General features: G+C 39.7%; 1 protein-coding gene across 3 annotated transcripts in view; it reads left to right on the top strand.

Annotated features, from left to right (window-relative positions):
• EFHB (EF-hand domain family member B) overlaps positions 1-17309 on the top strand; it is a 40918-nt gene extending 23609 nt beyond the window's left edge. Inside the window, exons 7-13 of one of the 3 annotated variants that reach the window (XM_036431583.2) lie at positions 1098-1181; positions 1599-1666; positions 3793-3947; positions 10481-10688; positions 13861-14067; positions 15456-15637; positions 16970-17309. In XM_036431583.2, the coding sequence (XP_036287476.1) occupies positions 1098-1181; positions 1599-1666; positions 3793-3947; positions 10481-10688; positions 13861-14067; positions 15456-15637; positions 16970-17143 (1078 nt within the window). In that variant the 3' untranslated portion in view covers positions 17144-17309. Of the gene's footprint in view, positions 1-1097; positions 1182-1598; positions 1667-3792; positions 3948-10480; positions 10693-13860; positions 14068-15455; positions 15638-16969 lie in introns of all 3 variants that reach the window. The other 2 variants (XM_036431584.2, XM_036431585.2) reach the window with 2 other exon arrangements.
• The last annotated feature ends 399 nt before the right edge of the window (positions 17310-17708 follow it).

Raw genomic sequence — 17708 nt, 5'->3', positions numbered from 1 at the left:
AGATGCAAGTTATCTTTATATTATTTACTTATTTAATGCTTAATTTTCTTTTAGCAATTTTAAAAGTTAGATTTATAATAATAACATTAACACCTTGGTTTTGTTCATTGAAAACAAATTGAAGTTGACCTTCTCATTCTTTCATTAGAATTTCATATTGTATTATTAATTTACCTTTATAATCTCTCTATATAAAAGGCTGATATGCTAGGTGTCTGACTGTCTGGGTAATGGTCACATAGCAATGCTCACCTTCATCTCCCTAGTGACTAGCCTCCTTGCAGTTTCTTCAGCCCAGGTGGAAACATTTAACACTTTAACTAAATGTCTGTGAAGAATTTTCCAGTGCTTCATCTCATTTGATCCTTACAGAAGTCCTAGAGTAGGTAGATGGGAGGTGGAGTGGAATCCTGTTTTCTTTTTATTAGCCAGAAAACAGAGATTTAGAAAGTTTAGAAACTTGAACAAACTGAAAAGAAGTAAGAAATGGTGGACCTTGAAAATGACTTCAAATTTTCTCACTTCACAGATTATAGTCAAACACTGCTGCAGTTAAATATTTTACCCTTTGTTCTCCCTGCATGATCAACAATAATAATCTGCTTTGTGTTGATATTTACTGCTGTGTGGCTGACAATTACCTGAAAGAGAAGTTGGGATGCTTCACTGGGCTGGAAAAAGTTTAGCTACATCAAAAAACCAGGTCTAATTAAGCAAGTTTATTCTATATCTATAAAAGGCTAAATTGACTCATGCATATATGATACAAATAAAGCTTCAAATGCATGTGTATCATTCTGTCATTGTTGATCGTGAATTTGATTGACACTTCTATTATAGAAAAAGGGAAAATAGTGAAATTAAAGTATTTCTCCTAACTAATTCCTTTCAATGTGCATGAATTTGTGCACTGGGCCACTAGTAGAATGATAGAAGAATGAGCATAGAGCTTTCTTTTTAGCATATAATTTATTTTGAAACTGGATTTATTTTCCTGATGACCTTAAGTATACTGTGATTTTCCTTACCATATGTATATTTTGCAGCCAAAAATACTTTAGGTGGTGGAGATAACTGACAATTTTCTAATATTGTAGGAAAAAAGGAGCGAAGGTTGTATCCAAGAGAATTGATGATTTCAAAGAAAAGTTTCAACATCAACTTGGGAGAGTCTTAGATCCGTAAGTTAATGATTAACTTCAAATCGAGAGTGTCTGTAGATTGAATTTTAAAAGTACTCTTGTGGTAAATGTTGGCTCGTGATCTGTTTCTATCTATTAAATAAGAAAGCCATCCTTGTGTGTTGATCTGTCAGCTTCTTCAGTGTCTGTAGTTGCAGTAAAAGTGTCGAGTTCTCTGGGATGGAGAGGCATTTGGAGAAGAGGGAGGGGGAACTTTGTGTAAAGCTTTATTTCATTTTAACTTACTGTTACATTTTCCTCTCTCTTCCTTGTCTCTGGAGACCTTCTGTTCGATAATGTCATAGTTTGGTTATAGGAGAAAATATGGGCTATTAAAAACATATGGCAAACGTATTTTAAATTCCAGGGATGCCATGTGGTGGGTATTTTAACTAAAGGATTTGTTTTCTTGGCTAGCATTGCAGAAACAATGAATGTTCATCCGGACCACACATTTGGAGCTTGTCTCCGTCCTGACGACTATGGTAAATACACAGACTTTCTCCTTACAAAACAAACAGCACACCCTCCCCACCACCCGGCAGCCACACACACACAACGTTATGCACTTACGTTCCTCTCAAAGCTTCTAATTTTAGATGCTTAAAATATCATAGGAATATTAATAAGAAAAGTTTGTAACACAAGAAAGAAAAAAAGCTTTTGTGTCATGTTTGAAAGAGGCACAAATTAAAGCCTTTGTAATGAATTTCTTCAATTAGGGCTCACAGTTTTATTTAGAAAATACATGTGGCCTGTATTAAACGAGCCAAAGTGAAGTGGGGCAGACTTTTAATGAATCAGATATTGTACTAGGCCCTTGCTACTCAAAATGTGGTCTGCAGGCAGGCAGTGTTGTCTCTGCAAGCTTCTTAGAAATGCAAACTTTCAGGCTCCACCCAGACCTGCCAAGTCAGAAACCCAATTTTAATAATTTTTCCAGATGAATTATACTTACCCTCTATTTTGAGAAAGCACTGTACTCTACAACCACATAATTAAGAGCTGTTCTCTTCCTAATCAATCATTTAATCATTTTCTAAAAGTGGTTATAGAAACTTAGCAGGAGTTTTTCTTTATTTCTAAGCAAACTTAAAAAAATTTTTTAAATATATATTTTATTGATTTTTTTACAGTGAGGAAGGGAGAGGGTTAGTTAGAAACATCAATGAGAGAGAAACATCGGTCAGCTGCCTCCTCCTGCACACTCCCTACTGGCTATGTGCTCGCAACCAAGATACATGCCCTTGACCAGAATTGAACCTGGGACCCTTGAGTCCGCAGGCCAATGCTCCATCCACTGAGACAAACCGGCTAGGATAAAAAAAAAACTTTTTAAAATTGATTTTTTAAAAGAGAGACAAAGGAAGAGGTAAAGAGAGAGAAAAATCAAAGTGAGAGCTAGAAAGACATCGATCAGCTGTTTCCTGCATACCTCTAGCAGAGATTCAGCCTGCAACTCAGGGACTTTATTAAATATGCAGGTTCCTGGGATCCATGCCCAGATAGTCTGACTCAGTAGGCTCTTACACATACTAAAGTTTAAGAACTACTACTGAAGGTGATTTAGTTAAAGTCCACTCACTGACAAAATAAGTATTTATTTTTATGTGAGTTTATGCAGCACAGTGTTTTGGAGCATCATTAATTCAGGGAAGTTCCTTTAAGTCATGAAAGATAAAAGATAAATGAAAGCAATGGCATGTGGACTGGAAAGGTCATTGCTTCCAAATAAGTGAGGGGGTCATGGGCTAGGATGCTTAGTTAATGAAGCTGAGGATGGGGTAGGGGTGTTGGTAGTGGCATAGAGAGAAGTAGGACTGGGAAATGGGAACTTGATCTGCAGACTGAAGGGGTAGGGGTGTTGGTAGTGGCATAGAGAGAAGCAGGACTGGGAAATGGGAACTTGATCTGCAGACTGAAGGCGGACTATAAACCCATATTAGGGGGGGGGGAAGGAATTTGAGTCCAGTTTTAAAAAAGAAAATGTTTTTATTGATTTCAGAGAGAGGAAGGAAGAGAGAGAGAGAGAGAGAGAGAGAGACATCAATGATGAGAGAATTTCAATCGGCTGCCTCCTGCACGCCCCCTACTGGGGATCGAGCCCAAACACTGGGCATGTGCCCTGACTGGTAATTGAACTGTGACCTCCCGGTTCATGGGTTGATGCTCAACCACTGAGTAATGCAGGCCAGGCTTGAGATCAGTTTTAACAGGGGCTCCCAGAGGTGCAGCCATCTCTGAGGCATATAGAGTGGCCCCCTCATGACATCAGCCCTAGCTTTCCAGGCCTCAGCGTTGCAGCTAAGAGGCAGTCAGGTCTCCAGTGTCAATGGAAATGACTTGACAGCTGAGCAGGGCTAATGATGCCCCCACAAAATTTATTTCTTCAGATTTTTTTCATTGAACAGAGAAGTCACATAAGACAGAAATATTAGTGTTTGTCCATTCATGTACTTTTTTATACACAAGATTTTGTCTTGCTGGATCATGGCATTGGAGTTAGGTAGGTTTTTCATTCATAAACGTTGTTTGATCACTCTCTTTAGCATGAGAATACAATTGACAAACTTTGTATTCAGATAAAAGACTTTTCCCTCCTCTTCAATAGGCTCTGATGACCTCATCTATAATAGACTCCCGAGTGAATACCTTCGAGGCAAGGATAGGGAGAGAGCCCTGGTCGCAGCAGTTCGTCATCACTTGAAGAACTTTAACTGTGAAAAGTTTGACTCTTTGGTGGCAGCCTTCAGGCACTATGACAAGGCCAGTAGTAGAGCAGAGCTTTTTGGTTTGTGTGTGGGTTTCCAGATCCCTGCAGATGGGTGTAGACCTGGGGCCAGGGAACTCTGGCCTGTGGGTCAAATTCAGTCCACCTCCTGTTTTAGTAAATAGTCTTACATGCCCATGTGTTTTGAGTGTTGTGTGTGGCTGCTTTTGTATTACAAATGCACAGTAGTGCGTCAGAGACTGCATGGCCTATGAGACCTACAATATATACTTTTTAGTCGTTGACAGAAAAAATTTTCTGACCTTTGCAGTGGTTGTCAACGTGTGGTTCTTTACTACCATCACTATCACTTGGGAATGTGTTTAAAATGCACATTGCAACACCCACCCCAGACCTACTGAATTAGGAACTCAGGGGTGGAGCATGGCAACTGCGCTTTAACAAGCCCTTCAAGTGATTCTGACACACATTCAAGTTTGAGAGCCACCGATGTAGGTTATTTAACTAGTGTGTACTGGGAGCAATGGGAGGGAAGCACCGTGGATCCCTGGGGAAGACTCCTGAGGCAGAGACAATCTACATATAAATCTGAATATGCACACACAGAACTATCCATCTAGGTCCATGCCTCTCCTTGGGGGTGCAGGGTGTGGTTTCAGTTTTGAGAAGGCAAGATCATTCAATTTTCAAGTTATTTAAATTTTATCCTTTGATAAAGTAGATCAACCTAGAGCTGTGGAGTTACCTGACCCCATTATAGGTCATCAGAAGATTGCTTTACCAAGCTGCTTGCCTTTAGGTTATACTAAGGAACACTATTATATAAACTGCTTGTGAAACCATGGCACATTTTTGTTTTTATGTACACAAGACTATTTATTTTTGTCAAGTGCATTCTCTGTATAAGGAAACCCTGTCTTTTCACAGGTGATAACTGTGCTTCACCTAAGTATTTGGTTTGTTTTTACCTTATAAATAACATGAATTTTGCACTAACTGTCCAGATCTTTTTGACTAGGCCACCAGAAAGCTCAGAGCCAATTCAGTGAAACTCATCTAGTTTGCGAATATGATTTTATAGCATACATGTTGTATGTTCTTTTTATTCAGATTTCATCTTAATTTTTTCCATCTTTATATTTTTTTTGCCCTGATTTCCTCACTTTTATTTTGGTTCTGTTTTTTATTTTGTACTTATTCTTATTAATTGCATTTATTTTTCTAGGCAGTCTAACAACCATTTTAGAATGATTCTAATATAAACAAGTAAAAGTTTATAAATAAATCTATGATGATGTGATGTATCATCTTGATATGAGAAGAAAAAAAGAACAGAATAATTTTGGTTTATTTCAAAAGGAAAAATATTCATATTTCTCTTCCTTTGTTAAGTATAGTTTTGAAAATGTTACACTTTATAATTTTTTACCTTAAAAGAATCTTGATCACTCATAGGCTAATTAATTTTAAGTCCATTCATTTTATTTGTTTTTAGATTAGGGCCTGTATACCTGTGTTGTCCTAATTCATACAAAGTGGGTTAATATTCTCATTTAGGTGTGTACTAATTATGTAGGGACATACACCAATCAGTCATCAATTACACTTCTCACATAGTTGTGTTTAAAGAAAATATAAGTATTCAACGGTATCTCTGGTTTTTCAATAGAGACCAATTGCTATTTACAGGTAATTTAAAAACGATTTTTCAGAATTAAAATATGTAAGCTAAAATAAATACATTTTAAACTTAACTCAAAGCCAAATTATTTTATAAAGATGTTATCCGGGGAAATTTATATAACAGTGATATGAATAAGAAAACCTACCCAATACTAGTGCTCTGCTTTTAAAAACTTCTTCATTTTAAATGTAATTATAGGCAAGACGATTATCTTAATAGATGTTGATTATCTTAGTGAACCACCAGGCATACTCCTTATGATACAATTAAATTAAGCAGAGAGGAAATTACTGAGAATTATTTAATGCTGATACACCTTTTAAATAGTAAATTTTTAAAATGTGCAATATAGTGCTCAGTGTCCTTGAGGAGTTTTTTTTTTTTTTTTTTTTTTTTTTTCTGAGAGAATAATAAGATGTGGGTCTTCCTACTATAGTTGTAGGATAATTTTTGATTATTTGAATTTTCTATCCTTGAATGTCTTTCTTTCTTTCTTTCTTTCTTTCTTTCTTTATTTATTTATTTATTTATTATCGTGTTGTTTTTTTCTGTTAATCCTTACCAAGGACATTTTTCCATTGCGGGGAAAATTTTTTTTTAAAGAGAGTAGAAGGGGAAAAGATAGAGAGAAATATCTATGTGAGAGTGACAAATTGATTAATTGCCTCACCCACCTTTCCCCTAAATTAGGCCAGGGATGGAGCCTGCAAATGCTGTACGTGCCCGTGTTTGGAATCAAACCCATGCTCCTTCAGTTGTGGCCTGATGCTCTATCTATTGAGCCAAATCGGCTAGGGCTTGAATGCCCGTTTTTAATTTAATGCCAAAACAAAACTAACAAAATATTTCCCCCTAAATGAATCCTGTTGGCTTAGAGGGTTAATTCTGTTATTTATTGAGCACACAATAAATCACACATTATTATGGATAATGTGTAGACTTTCCATTTAGGAAACTTAAAAGCTAGAGCACATGTGTCAAACACAAGGCCCGCGGGCCAAATCCGTCCCGCCAGGCCTTGCAATGTGGCCCGCACCGCGCTGTCATCACTGCACTCCGCTGCGTTTCCATCACAATGACAGTTTATGACTGTTCAGTAAACCATTCGGCCCGCAATTTAGGCTGGATTTTAGATTTTGGCCCCTTCTCTGATTGAGTTCGACACCCCTAATAGAGGGTGGAAAATGCATCATGTCCAAGAATGGTCACAACAGAGTCCCACACTTTCAAAAATTAGGCCTATAGCTGAAACCGGTTTGGCTCAGTGGTGGAGAGTCTGCGCACTGAAAGGTCCCAGGTTCAATTCCGGCCAGGGGCATGTATGTTGGTTGCAGGCACATCCCCAGTAGGGGGTGTGCAAGAGGCAGCTGGTCAGTTTCTCTCTCATTGACGTTTCTAGCTCTCTATCTCTCTCCCTTCCTCTCTGTAAAAAATCAATAAAATATATTAAAAAAAATTAGGCTTATATAATTCTCACTCCTTTTATTCTAATTATTACACAGGAAGCAGCTGAGATGGGGTGGATTCCTTTTTGGGGGCAGCTGCATTCAGAGACAAACCTGCTTTACTGTAAGATGTATGAGCAGGAGCTGATAAGGAAGGTAGTCCATTTGTGAGGCTATTCCAAAGCTCAGATGGCTGTGGATGGTTGAGAGCAGGAATGGTTCATAGAATACCTTGCCGAACAGCTCATTGTTGAACAGCTTTTGGGCTATATATAAGGCACAGCACTGTCAGACTGAAAATGGTCCAGAAAGCAAAACACATGACTCAGATAAATTTCACGGGCCTTTCTGTTGCGACTGGAGCTGGTTGATTAGACTGCATAGCTGTTTCATAACTTGAAAAAGTGTCAACAGTGGTGAGGCACCATTCAGAGCTCTGGAGAGGGGACAGAGCCTGGCAGGAGCATGGAGCAATGTCTTGTGTGCAATGTGTTTCCCTCGCCTCATGAGACAAATGGGTCAGCTTGTGGCAGGAGTCACAGTTTGGCACAGGGTGGTAGCCTCTGCATCGGAAACACAGAGTGCTTTACTTTGTGCCTTGTCTGTGGTGGTGGCTGTGTTGCCATGTCTGGTGCAACGATGGATCTGGGCAGCCATGGCAGCAGTCTGAATGGATCAGGCTCAGTCAGAAGCTTGATTCCAGTTATTATCATTAGAGAAGGGACCCTTATCATGGTCATCTATATGAATTACCCAGAGGCCTCATTCGGTAGCTATGATCTGTTTCCATAGTTTTCAGACTCAAAAAGAAGAGTCTCATCTTCCAGTTTATAGCTTTCCAAATAGCAAACCAAGCAGGCAGGCCATTGGCAACAACCCAAGGGTCAGTAAAACGATAGCAGCTTTGTCAAGGGGAGTATTGGCCAGAGCCATTAGAATGGCCTTGATTTCTGCTCACCGAGTAGGGTGACCATGTGTATGTTCGGTCCTTTAAAGCTCTCATCAAGGTCCAAAGCCACAGCAGCCCAGTGAAGACCACTGGCTTTCAGGTTAGTGAGTGAGTCCCAGGCACACGAGGAGCCTCTGTGAACTGAATGGTCCTATTGAGCCAGTCCTATTCAGGTAGCAAAGATGCATCAAGTTTTCCCCCTAAGGATTGCTGCCCTTTTCATGTATAATAAAACTGAGATGTAACTGGGGTCAGGCCGGCTGCCTTCTTGAATATACCATTACCATTTCACAAATGAGGCTTGTTATGTCCTTTCTATCTTGTTAATCATTGAGTCCAAGTTGGCTCACTTCAAAATGCTTATCGGTCTGGAAAGTTACAAGGCCTCCGTGGGTCAAGTGTTTTAGTTTCAACAAGAGCTCAGGAACTGGCTAATAGCTGCTTTTCAAAAGCTGTCTGCCTCGTTGGGGGGGGGGGGGGGGGGGGCTCATTGAGTCTTAAAGCTCAAGGGGCGCCTTCCAGTGGAGGTTGCCAATTTTTTCCAGAGGCTCTAAGTGACGAACTCATTAGTCATGGAGACTTGTAGCTCAAAAGGGCCATTAGGGTTGTGGGGCCTCAAAGTTACTAGCACTTCTCTACGTGTGGCTCTTCCTGATCCTAAGTGCCTCTGGGTCTTCAGAACATTTCCAGTACAGGCACGTCAAGTATCAATATCACTCACACATGTAGCTGTGGAAGCCACAGGAATACTCTATTGCTAACTTTCCCTCTCCACATCGAGCAAACCCTGCCCAGGCCCTCTAGCTGCATCCAGATTGCTCCTCCCTGACAGACTGAGTAGGATGGTGACTTTGGCACCTGTCTTCAAAGAAGCCACAAAAGTTGGAGTCTCTGCCCCCTTGAAGTTCCACAACATACTTGGACAGCTGCATGTGGCCTTTGATCCCCCTTGGGGACAGGGAGACCTTAGCCCCACATCTAGTCGTCTTTCTTCTTAGAACTGTTGAGGTGTTAGGGTCCGGGGAGTGAGAGATTAAGGGCGTAGAGGGAAGAGAGAATGTCTGCATCAGTGAGTAAGAAACATATACTTGCAGTTTGGAGTGGTGCAGTGGTGGCAGGCAGCTCAAAGAAACACAGCACCAATGTTGTCAGGCCACACAAATGGAAAAAACACACAAACCCCAATGTTTTCAGCCCACACAAAGCCCTATACTGGGCAGCAAGGTTGTCATTATTGACACCATCTATTTCCGTTTTGAAGATCCTCTTGGTTCAACAGCCACAGCCCAACGTTGCTTTTCAGCCAGGGCTGTGGGGTTTGCTTTTTTGGTTGACTTGGGTTTGTAGCAGAGGATTTCATACCAGGGGAGTCTACTTTAATCTAGGGCCTTTGTAGCTCCCTTGTCAAGATAGTATCTTTTAACAGAAACAGACACATAAAAAAAAGGTGGTATGTTTTAAATTCTCCTTCTGTTTCAACATAAGGGTTAGGGACATTTCCCAAGCCTGTGAATCTGAAGACAGGAATTTATCTAGAACTATAGGGCCAGTGTCTTGGTCTCCAGGGATCACCTTCATCATTGTAAATCCAATCCTAGTCAATGAGTCCTAGGCAATGAGTAGTTATGATTTTTCCTTTTCTATCTTAGAGAAATTCTCTCTCTCTCTCTCTCTCTCTCTCTCTCTCTCTCTCTCTCTCTCTCTCTCTCTCTCTCTCTCTGTTATAGTTTTAAGAAATAATAAATGAGCATTATGGGCTCGGCCCCTTCACCTCCTGAGTGACTCAGCCAGTTTCTGCCCAGGGCCGTCATACATTTCCCTCTCATCACACTCAGTGTAGGTGCTCCTGTATTAAATGTTCTCTGAAAGGGGGTGCAGACTTCCCCTCCCACCAGACCAGGGTGAATTGGAGTGCTAACTGTCCCAGTGAGGGCTCACCACCAAATTGGTAACAGGCACCCTCTTGCCCATAGGAGTGTTAACAACAAGCAGGCAACTAACTGTCTTAGAATCCACTAACTTAGCTGGCAGCTGCTTCCCAATTCTTTCTTATGACCAGGCCATGAAGCGGAGGATCCCTCACTGCCCAGGTAGGACACCAGAACACTCTGAAAGGGAGAACCTTGTAGAGAGCTGTCAAAAGTACACCGCATGGTTCAGATGGAATGTCAGGCATGAGTCATGGTCACATCTACTCAGTGTAAACAGCATGATTTAAATTTAAAAAAAATTATTAAATAGAATTAACAAAGATTCTGAGCCACACCTTGCTCCAACCAGGGTTGCCATTATTGTGCACATAACAGGTGGACACCCCAGGAAGATGAATCTTGTTTAATACTTGACTCCTCTTATGTGACAAATAAGACACACTCATTGAGTTGATGTGGTACAATTCTTTCTTTTTTTCTTAAACGAAATGATAGGTGATGCATACCCTACTCTTGAAGGCAGTGCTCACTTCAGCTTTTTTTGCCTCATGTCTAACAGAAGGGAGATGGGGTGATAGATAAAGAAGAACTTCTGGAAGCTTGTGAACAAGCCAACTTGCACTTAGATGAGAAGCTCCTGGACCAGCTATTTGCCTACTGTGATGTGGATAATGATGGGCTGATTAGCTTCCTGGAATTTGCAAATTTTCTTAACTGGAAAGATAAAATGCCTCTGAAAGAGTATGAAGAGAGGGTTGTCATTAAAGGTAAGTTTGAAGCTTTGCCAAACTCTTAAATGGACTTTTATATTTCCATTTTTTCTAGGAGCACATCTCAACTTTAATATTATGTATTTAAAAATATGCACATATATACATATTTATTTGCTTGTTTATGCATAGATATGTATAGAAGGGTAGGAAAGAATTTGATAACATTTACTATTTCCAGGGAGAGGGAACTGGGTAACTGAGGGATAGGGTAGCAGTGAGACTCAGCTTTTAATCTTATGTTTTTGTATCTTTTGAATTTTATTACTCATTTTAGAGAAAAAAATTAAAAGCAAAAAAGAATTTATTCAGAAGCCCAAAATGTGATATGCAGTTTTTTAGAAAGCTGTTCAAAAATCATTTTTATAGCCGAAACTGGTTTGGCTCAGTGGATAGAGCATCAGCTTACAGACTGAAAGGTCCCAGGTTCGATTCCGGTCAAGGGCATGTACCTTGGTTGGGGGCACATCCCCAGTAGGAGGTGTGCAAGAGGCATCTGATCGATGATTCTCTCTCATCGATGTTTCTAACTCTCTATCCCTCTCCCTCTCTGTAAAAAAATCAATAAAATATATTAAAAAAAATCATTTTTATAGAGTAACTAGAGGCCCAGTGCACAAAATTCATGCATGGGTAGTGTCCCTAGTGGCTGCCAGCTACCAGCTGGGGCCTCCCTTCCCATGGTTGGCTGGCTGGCCCCATCCCCTGGTCGAATTCCCAAACTCTCGGTTGAACTCCCGGTTGAGGGGACAATTTGTATATTAGGCTTTTATTATATAGGATTAGCTCTCCTCCCCCAAGGAAAAGAAATAGTAAGAAAATTTAACCTTTTAGTTTTTGTAAACAATAACAAAATATAAAACCATAATCTTCACTTTTATGCAAATATCTTCATGCTTACATATTATATACCTGCATCACTACTTATATATAGATATACATATATACATATTTGTATGTGTGTATGCATATATTTAAGTATAGCTAAAATCACAGTGAATGTAGCATTTTTATTATTTTTTAAAATTTAACTTTCAAATTACTGTGGAATTAAGGGATAATTTTATGGTTTCTGTAAACAGTTTCTTCATGCTATTGTATTATGAATTACTAAACCATTTCCTTATTCTTTGAAATTTTGGTTGTTTCCAGACAGTTTTAAAGTAATATGGGTAATACTATAATGATTATTATCTCTCAAAAAGCTTTCTGTTTCTAATTATATCTCATTTCTTATGAATGCTATTATTACCCCAGAAGTAACTCTCTTTACATATTTTCGTTTCGCTTTTCTAAATGATTTTTCCAATTTGCAACTTTACCAGCCAACGCTGTGAGACAATTTTACTCCAACTGTGTTACCACTGAGTGTTATTTCAAACATTCTTGTAATTTAGTTGGTATATACTGATGCATCATTTGCTTTAATTTTCAAATCTTGATTATTAGAGAGATAACTATTTTAAAAGGTTGTTCACATTTTAATTTTCTCTCTTCTAAAAAGCAAAGATACTTCTGTTTCTATTTTTTTCTTAGTCCTCACCTGAGGATATTTTTGCATTAATTTTTAGAGTATGGAAGGGAGGGAGAAAGGAGGAGAGACAGAGAAAGAGATACACATCGATTGGTTGCTTCCCAAATGTACCCTGACCTGGGCCAGGGATCGAGCCTGCAACTGAGGTACATGCCCTTGACAAAATCGAACCCATGACCCTTCAGTCCAAGAGCTGACACTCTAACCACTGAGAAAAACCACCTAGGGCCTACTGCTTTTATTTTTATTCGTTGGTCATGCCTTTCTGCAAGGCCAAAACCAAATTTTGGGCTGTACTGCTGACATGAGCCCTTACCAGTTTCTGGGATGGCCTTTTTAGTCTACCCACTCGGGAAGCAGGCACATCTTCCCTACCTCATGAAGCTCTCAGAAGCAGGGGTGTTGTTTTTCTTCTTGGCACAACTCATGGATTGGAGGGAAGCAGAAGCCTATTTTCAAACCAGACAGTCTTTCATATCAGGATTTGGTGCGTGACTTTGTCAGCCATTTTCAATGGAATGCTTGAGATTTTTGTCTTTTAAGATAGTGCCCTATGGGTCAGAAAGGGCTCAGAAATTGTCTTATATCAAATCAATCCTACTGCTGACTTCTGCAGGAAAGGTGGTGGTGATGGGGTAAGTACTTTAAGAGAATGGCTTTCAAACACTTTTCTGAGGAACAGGTTTTCATACTGTGAGCAAATTTCTGCTTTTTTGTGTGTTTGGGAAGGAGTGGCAGGTGAGGATCTGCAATGGGCCTGAATGCTTTCATTGGCAACAACTGGTGGGTGCTTAAATGGGGGGTGCAGACTTTACAGAGACATATCTTTTCTGGTTTGCCACTGTTCCCACTCTGCTCTCATACTGGGACACCATTTGCCTTAGCCTTTACAAACCTGGCTTGAGCCGTTTCAGAACTAAGAGTTCTTGTAGAGAGTGAAAGGCCACAGCGCCCTCTTGTGCTAGCTGTCAGTTACCAACTCCGTTGGAAAGAATGTCAGGAATGTACTCCTAAGTTTCATAATTGACTCAGCAAAGCAAATGGGCAAAACAGGTCAGAATCTTATAATCTCAGTTCTACCTCAGGGTTTTCTTTTATATGCAGATTTGAAGAGAGTTATTTATATAGTAATAATCAGCTCCTGAGCTCACAGTGAGTTCGCATCATTTCTCCAAATGTTTCAATACACAGGCCTCCCTTCCATGATCAGATATGTGTGGAATTTACAACTCTAAATGTGTCTTTCGCTAGGAACAACTGTAGTAATTCTGTGGTTCAAATTCAATGGGAAAGTAATCTCTAATTTTTAAAAAGAGGAAAGAAAAAGAATAGGTTCTTTGATTTTTTTATTTGTTCATATTTAAGAGCTTTATTCTAGAGTCAAGGGAGTGGAATGGTGAAAAGAAACATTAGACCAGGCCTCAGTTTCCTGGGACATGACATTGGCCTGAACTTGCTCTTCCACAGTGAGGTGCTGGTAGCTGTGGAGGGTTTACACCAGCCCAGTCTCAGTTTTCCACCAGCAAGAAGAAACTAAATGGGAAAAATGATTTTGTTGTGGAGTTGTAAGAACCAAGTAGTAACTTCTTCCTGTACTTCCCCCACCCCCCACCCCCTTTCTCTCTTTGCTTATAGGTGGAAAGCCAGATTGTGAAAACCCTGCTGAGGCTATTTCTAGAGAATCAGAACCAACCCTCCTGATAAAGCCTGAAGACATTGTCTTAAATGACAACTCAGAAAAGACTCTCCGGACACTTCTGAGGCCAAAGGATAAAGTTGCCAGCCACTATAAGACCACTTCTTCTGCTATCAATGCGGTTGTAGGAGCTGTCCCTTCCATGTGTGAGTATGTCAAAGTGTTGGCTGAGATATAAAATGATCAGCAAACATGGAAGTGATGTGTTCTTCCTCTGCCCTGGCATCATCCCCAGGGTTGATTTCCATGAGGATGTACATTTCTCAAAGCCTAGGGTCTTTGGCTTCATTCTATACCCAAGCAGCCAGGGCGTCTTGGTACGTTTAGGCTGAACTATCCTTAGTGGAGATCCAAGTAAAAGGGTTCTCTCGATATTAATGAAATGGAAACCGTCACCAATCAGAACACTGAATGGTATACAGTGTAGTAATCAGATGTCACTGAGCTTTAGGAGATTTCTAAGCCACGTGACTTTTAAGCTACACATAGGTTTGCCTTCCAATAGTTGAAGAGCGCTTACAAAAGGTTTCTCACTATCTTCATTTTCCATCTATAAGTTTGCTAGTCCTTCCATAACAAGTACCACTGACTGGGTGACTTAAACAACATACATTTACCATCTCACAGTTCTGGAGGTTGGAAGTCCGAGCTCATGGTGTCGGCAGGGGTGGTTCCTTTTGAGGGCTGTGCGGGAGAATCTGTTCCGGGCCTCTCCCCCAGCTTTCGGTGGCTTGTTGGCAATCTCTGGCATTCCTTGGTTTCTGCTGCATCATCCCAATCTCAGCCTTCCACCTTCACATGGCATTCTCCTGTTCGAGTTGCCAAATGTCCCCTTTTCTTTAAGGACCCCAGTCATAATAGATTAGGAGCCTACTCCAGTACAATCTCATCTTAACTTAATTATATCTACAATGATCCTATTTCCAAATAAGGCCACATTCTAAGTACTGAGGGCTAGAACTTTAACATACAAATCTGAGGAAGATATAGTTTAACTCATAACACCCTATACCTCTATATACTGGCAGTGTGTGTGATGTATATTGGCTATTTAGAAAGACTAATTTATGTTGGTCAAGATCACTTCATGGTACTAAAGACATGATTAAAGTTATACATTTTTTTAAACTGAATTTTATAGACTTGCTATACATTCTGGTATAATGAGGTCTTGCTACTCTTCAGAATAGTGCTGTCCAATAGAAATATCACTGGAGTCGTATGTACTTATAAATTTTTAGTAGCCACATTAAGAAATAGGAAACAAGTAACATTAATTTTAATAATATATATATATTTATATAATATTTCTAAAATATTATCAAATCAACAAGTAATCAATAGAAAGTGGTTAAATATCTCACATTTTTGGTAAAAGATCTTTGATATTCAGTGTGTATTTTAACTTCTGCCACATCTCAAGTCAGACTAGCCACATTTCAAGTGCTCAAAATAGCCACACGTGACTTGGTGGCTAGTGTATTACGCATCTCCATTTCAAAATGTGTGCTTTCTTCCCTCATCGATGTCCTAGGTTATCCCATCTATGGTGTTCCAACTATTCGGTCTGATATCCCTGTCCCCCGAATTCGCCGCATCGATGATAAAAAGAATTATGGTGAAGAGGGCAATGCCTATTCATTGCTATATCCTTCCATCTTTGGCCAGAAAGGATTGTTTGAAAGAGACTTCTTCCAAACCAGATCCAAAAAAGAGGTACAGCATACTATTTCAAAAGGGTGGAAAGAAATGTCAACCTTCCATAAATACACCAACATAGGAATGTATATTTAACAACAACTACTTAATATCAGACTTTATACAACCTGACCTTGTATATTAGTCATCGGAACTCATTAGGATTCATCCTGGATGGGTGATAAAGCAGGAGCAGCCAGAGCTTCTGAGTTTCAAGTGTATTTGATTATACTGTTAATTTCCCACAAGGGCACATCATTTCCAGGGGATCTTTTAATTCTTGTTCAGATTCTGTTTAATTGATGTATTCTGCAGCTATTCTGTTTCTTTTGGCTTTCCTATTCCCTGTTTAACCTTTCTTTCATTTTCCTCTTTGCTTCCCCCTCCCTCCCGCCACCCCCGTACTCTTGAGAATAAATGTTTTTCCCCTCCCTCAAGTCTTATATTCCCTCTCCACATCCTAACATTTCTTTTCACTACTAGTTCATATCTTTCTTTTCTTATACTTTCTCTGGGACATGAACAGCATATTTTTCATCTCCCTTTATTAATTACCACTTCAGAGAGATGATTAATAAGCAAAGTGTGCTTATTATGTGTAACTAGAGGCCTGGTGCATGGCCTACCCCTCTTGCAATCCAGGACCCCTCATCCTGGTCCCTGCTGCCGCTGCTTGGTAGCACTGCCACGGAGGCGGGAGAGGCTCATGCTGCTGCAGCTGTGCTCATCAGCTGTGAGCCCAGCATCTGGCGCCCATTGGTCAGCTGAGCGGTGCTCCTGCTGTGGGAGGGCACTGACCACCAGGGGGCCGCTTCTGCATTAAGTGTCTGCACCCTGGTGGTCAGTGTGCATTATACTAGTGACCGGTTGAGCACTGATCGGTTGCTTAGACAGACAGACAGGCACACACACACACACACACACACACACACTCTCACAAATTGCCCCCTGTCTCTCCACATACCTTTTTTTTTTTTGGATAAATATTCATAGTCCTTTTTTTTTTTTTTTTTTTAATGTGTGTTTTTAAAAAAAAAAAAAATATATATATATATATATATATTATTGATTTCTCACAGAGAGGAAGGGAGAGAGAGAGAGTCAGAAACATCAACGAAAGAGAAACATGGATCAGCTTCCTCTTGCACACCTCCCACTGGGGATGTTCCCGCAACCAAGGCACGTGCCCCTGACTGGAATCGAACCCAGGACCCCTCAGTCTGCAGGCGGGCACTCCACCCACTGAGCCAAACTGGTTTCAGCTATATTCATAGTCTTATATGTTATAAACATATTATAATAATACAAATTTATATAAATCTTGGTTTGACTTGTAATGTTTTCTTCTAGATTGCAGAGATATTATGTAAGATTGGTGTCAAACTTTCTGATGAAGAATTTGAAAATGTATGGAATCTTGCATCAAAAAAACACCACAGAGGAGAAGTCTGCATAGAGACCATTAGAAATGTTCTAGATGAGCTACGACATGCAGAACGGGCTAAGTGTAAAACAACCATGTGATATTTTGGGAGTTCATTTATTTAAATAAAGGAATTGTTAAATCTATGTTGACCTGAAATATTCAGTATGTTCTGGTTTTAGCTATTATATGATAATTCAGTAATCACTGTGTTAGGACTCATATACCTGTATGTATTGCTAATAAATTAGATTTTGGATTTAAAAATTTATTGTTTTTTATAAAGCACCAAATAACTTGACAAGAAAGAGCTTGGAAAGTCACCAAAGGTGTACTTCAGAATGATATTAGAAGTTTGTAATGTTTAATATGCTTAAGAAGTTTATTCTTATGTAGATGGTTGTCTGAAATTCAAACTCTGGTTTGTGATGTCAGGTTCACAAGATGTTGCTTCCACATTTTGTTAATCTTCTCTTTAGGTGTCTTTTTTTAATTTTTAAAAACTTTTTATTAATTTAGAGAAGAGGAAGGGAGAGAGAGAGTGAAATATCAATAATGAAGAGAACCATTGATTGGCTGCCTCCTGCATGCCCCCTACTGGGGATCTTGCCCACACCCAGGCATATGCCCCTGACCAGAATTGAACTCGGGACTCTTCAGTTTACA

Source organism: Pipistrellus kuhlii, unplaced genomic scaffold, assembly GCF_014108245.1.
Source record: "Pipistrellus kuhlii isolate mPipKuh1 unplaced genomic scaffold, mPipKuh1.p scaffold_m20_p_11, whole genome shotgun sequence".
Classification (NCBI taxonomy): Eukaryota; Metazoa; Chordata; class Mammalia; order Chiroptera; family Vespertilionidae; genus Pipistrellus; species Pipistrellus kuhlii.
This window is presented reverse-complemented; position numbering and strand designations above follow the sequence as displayed.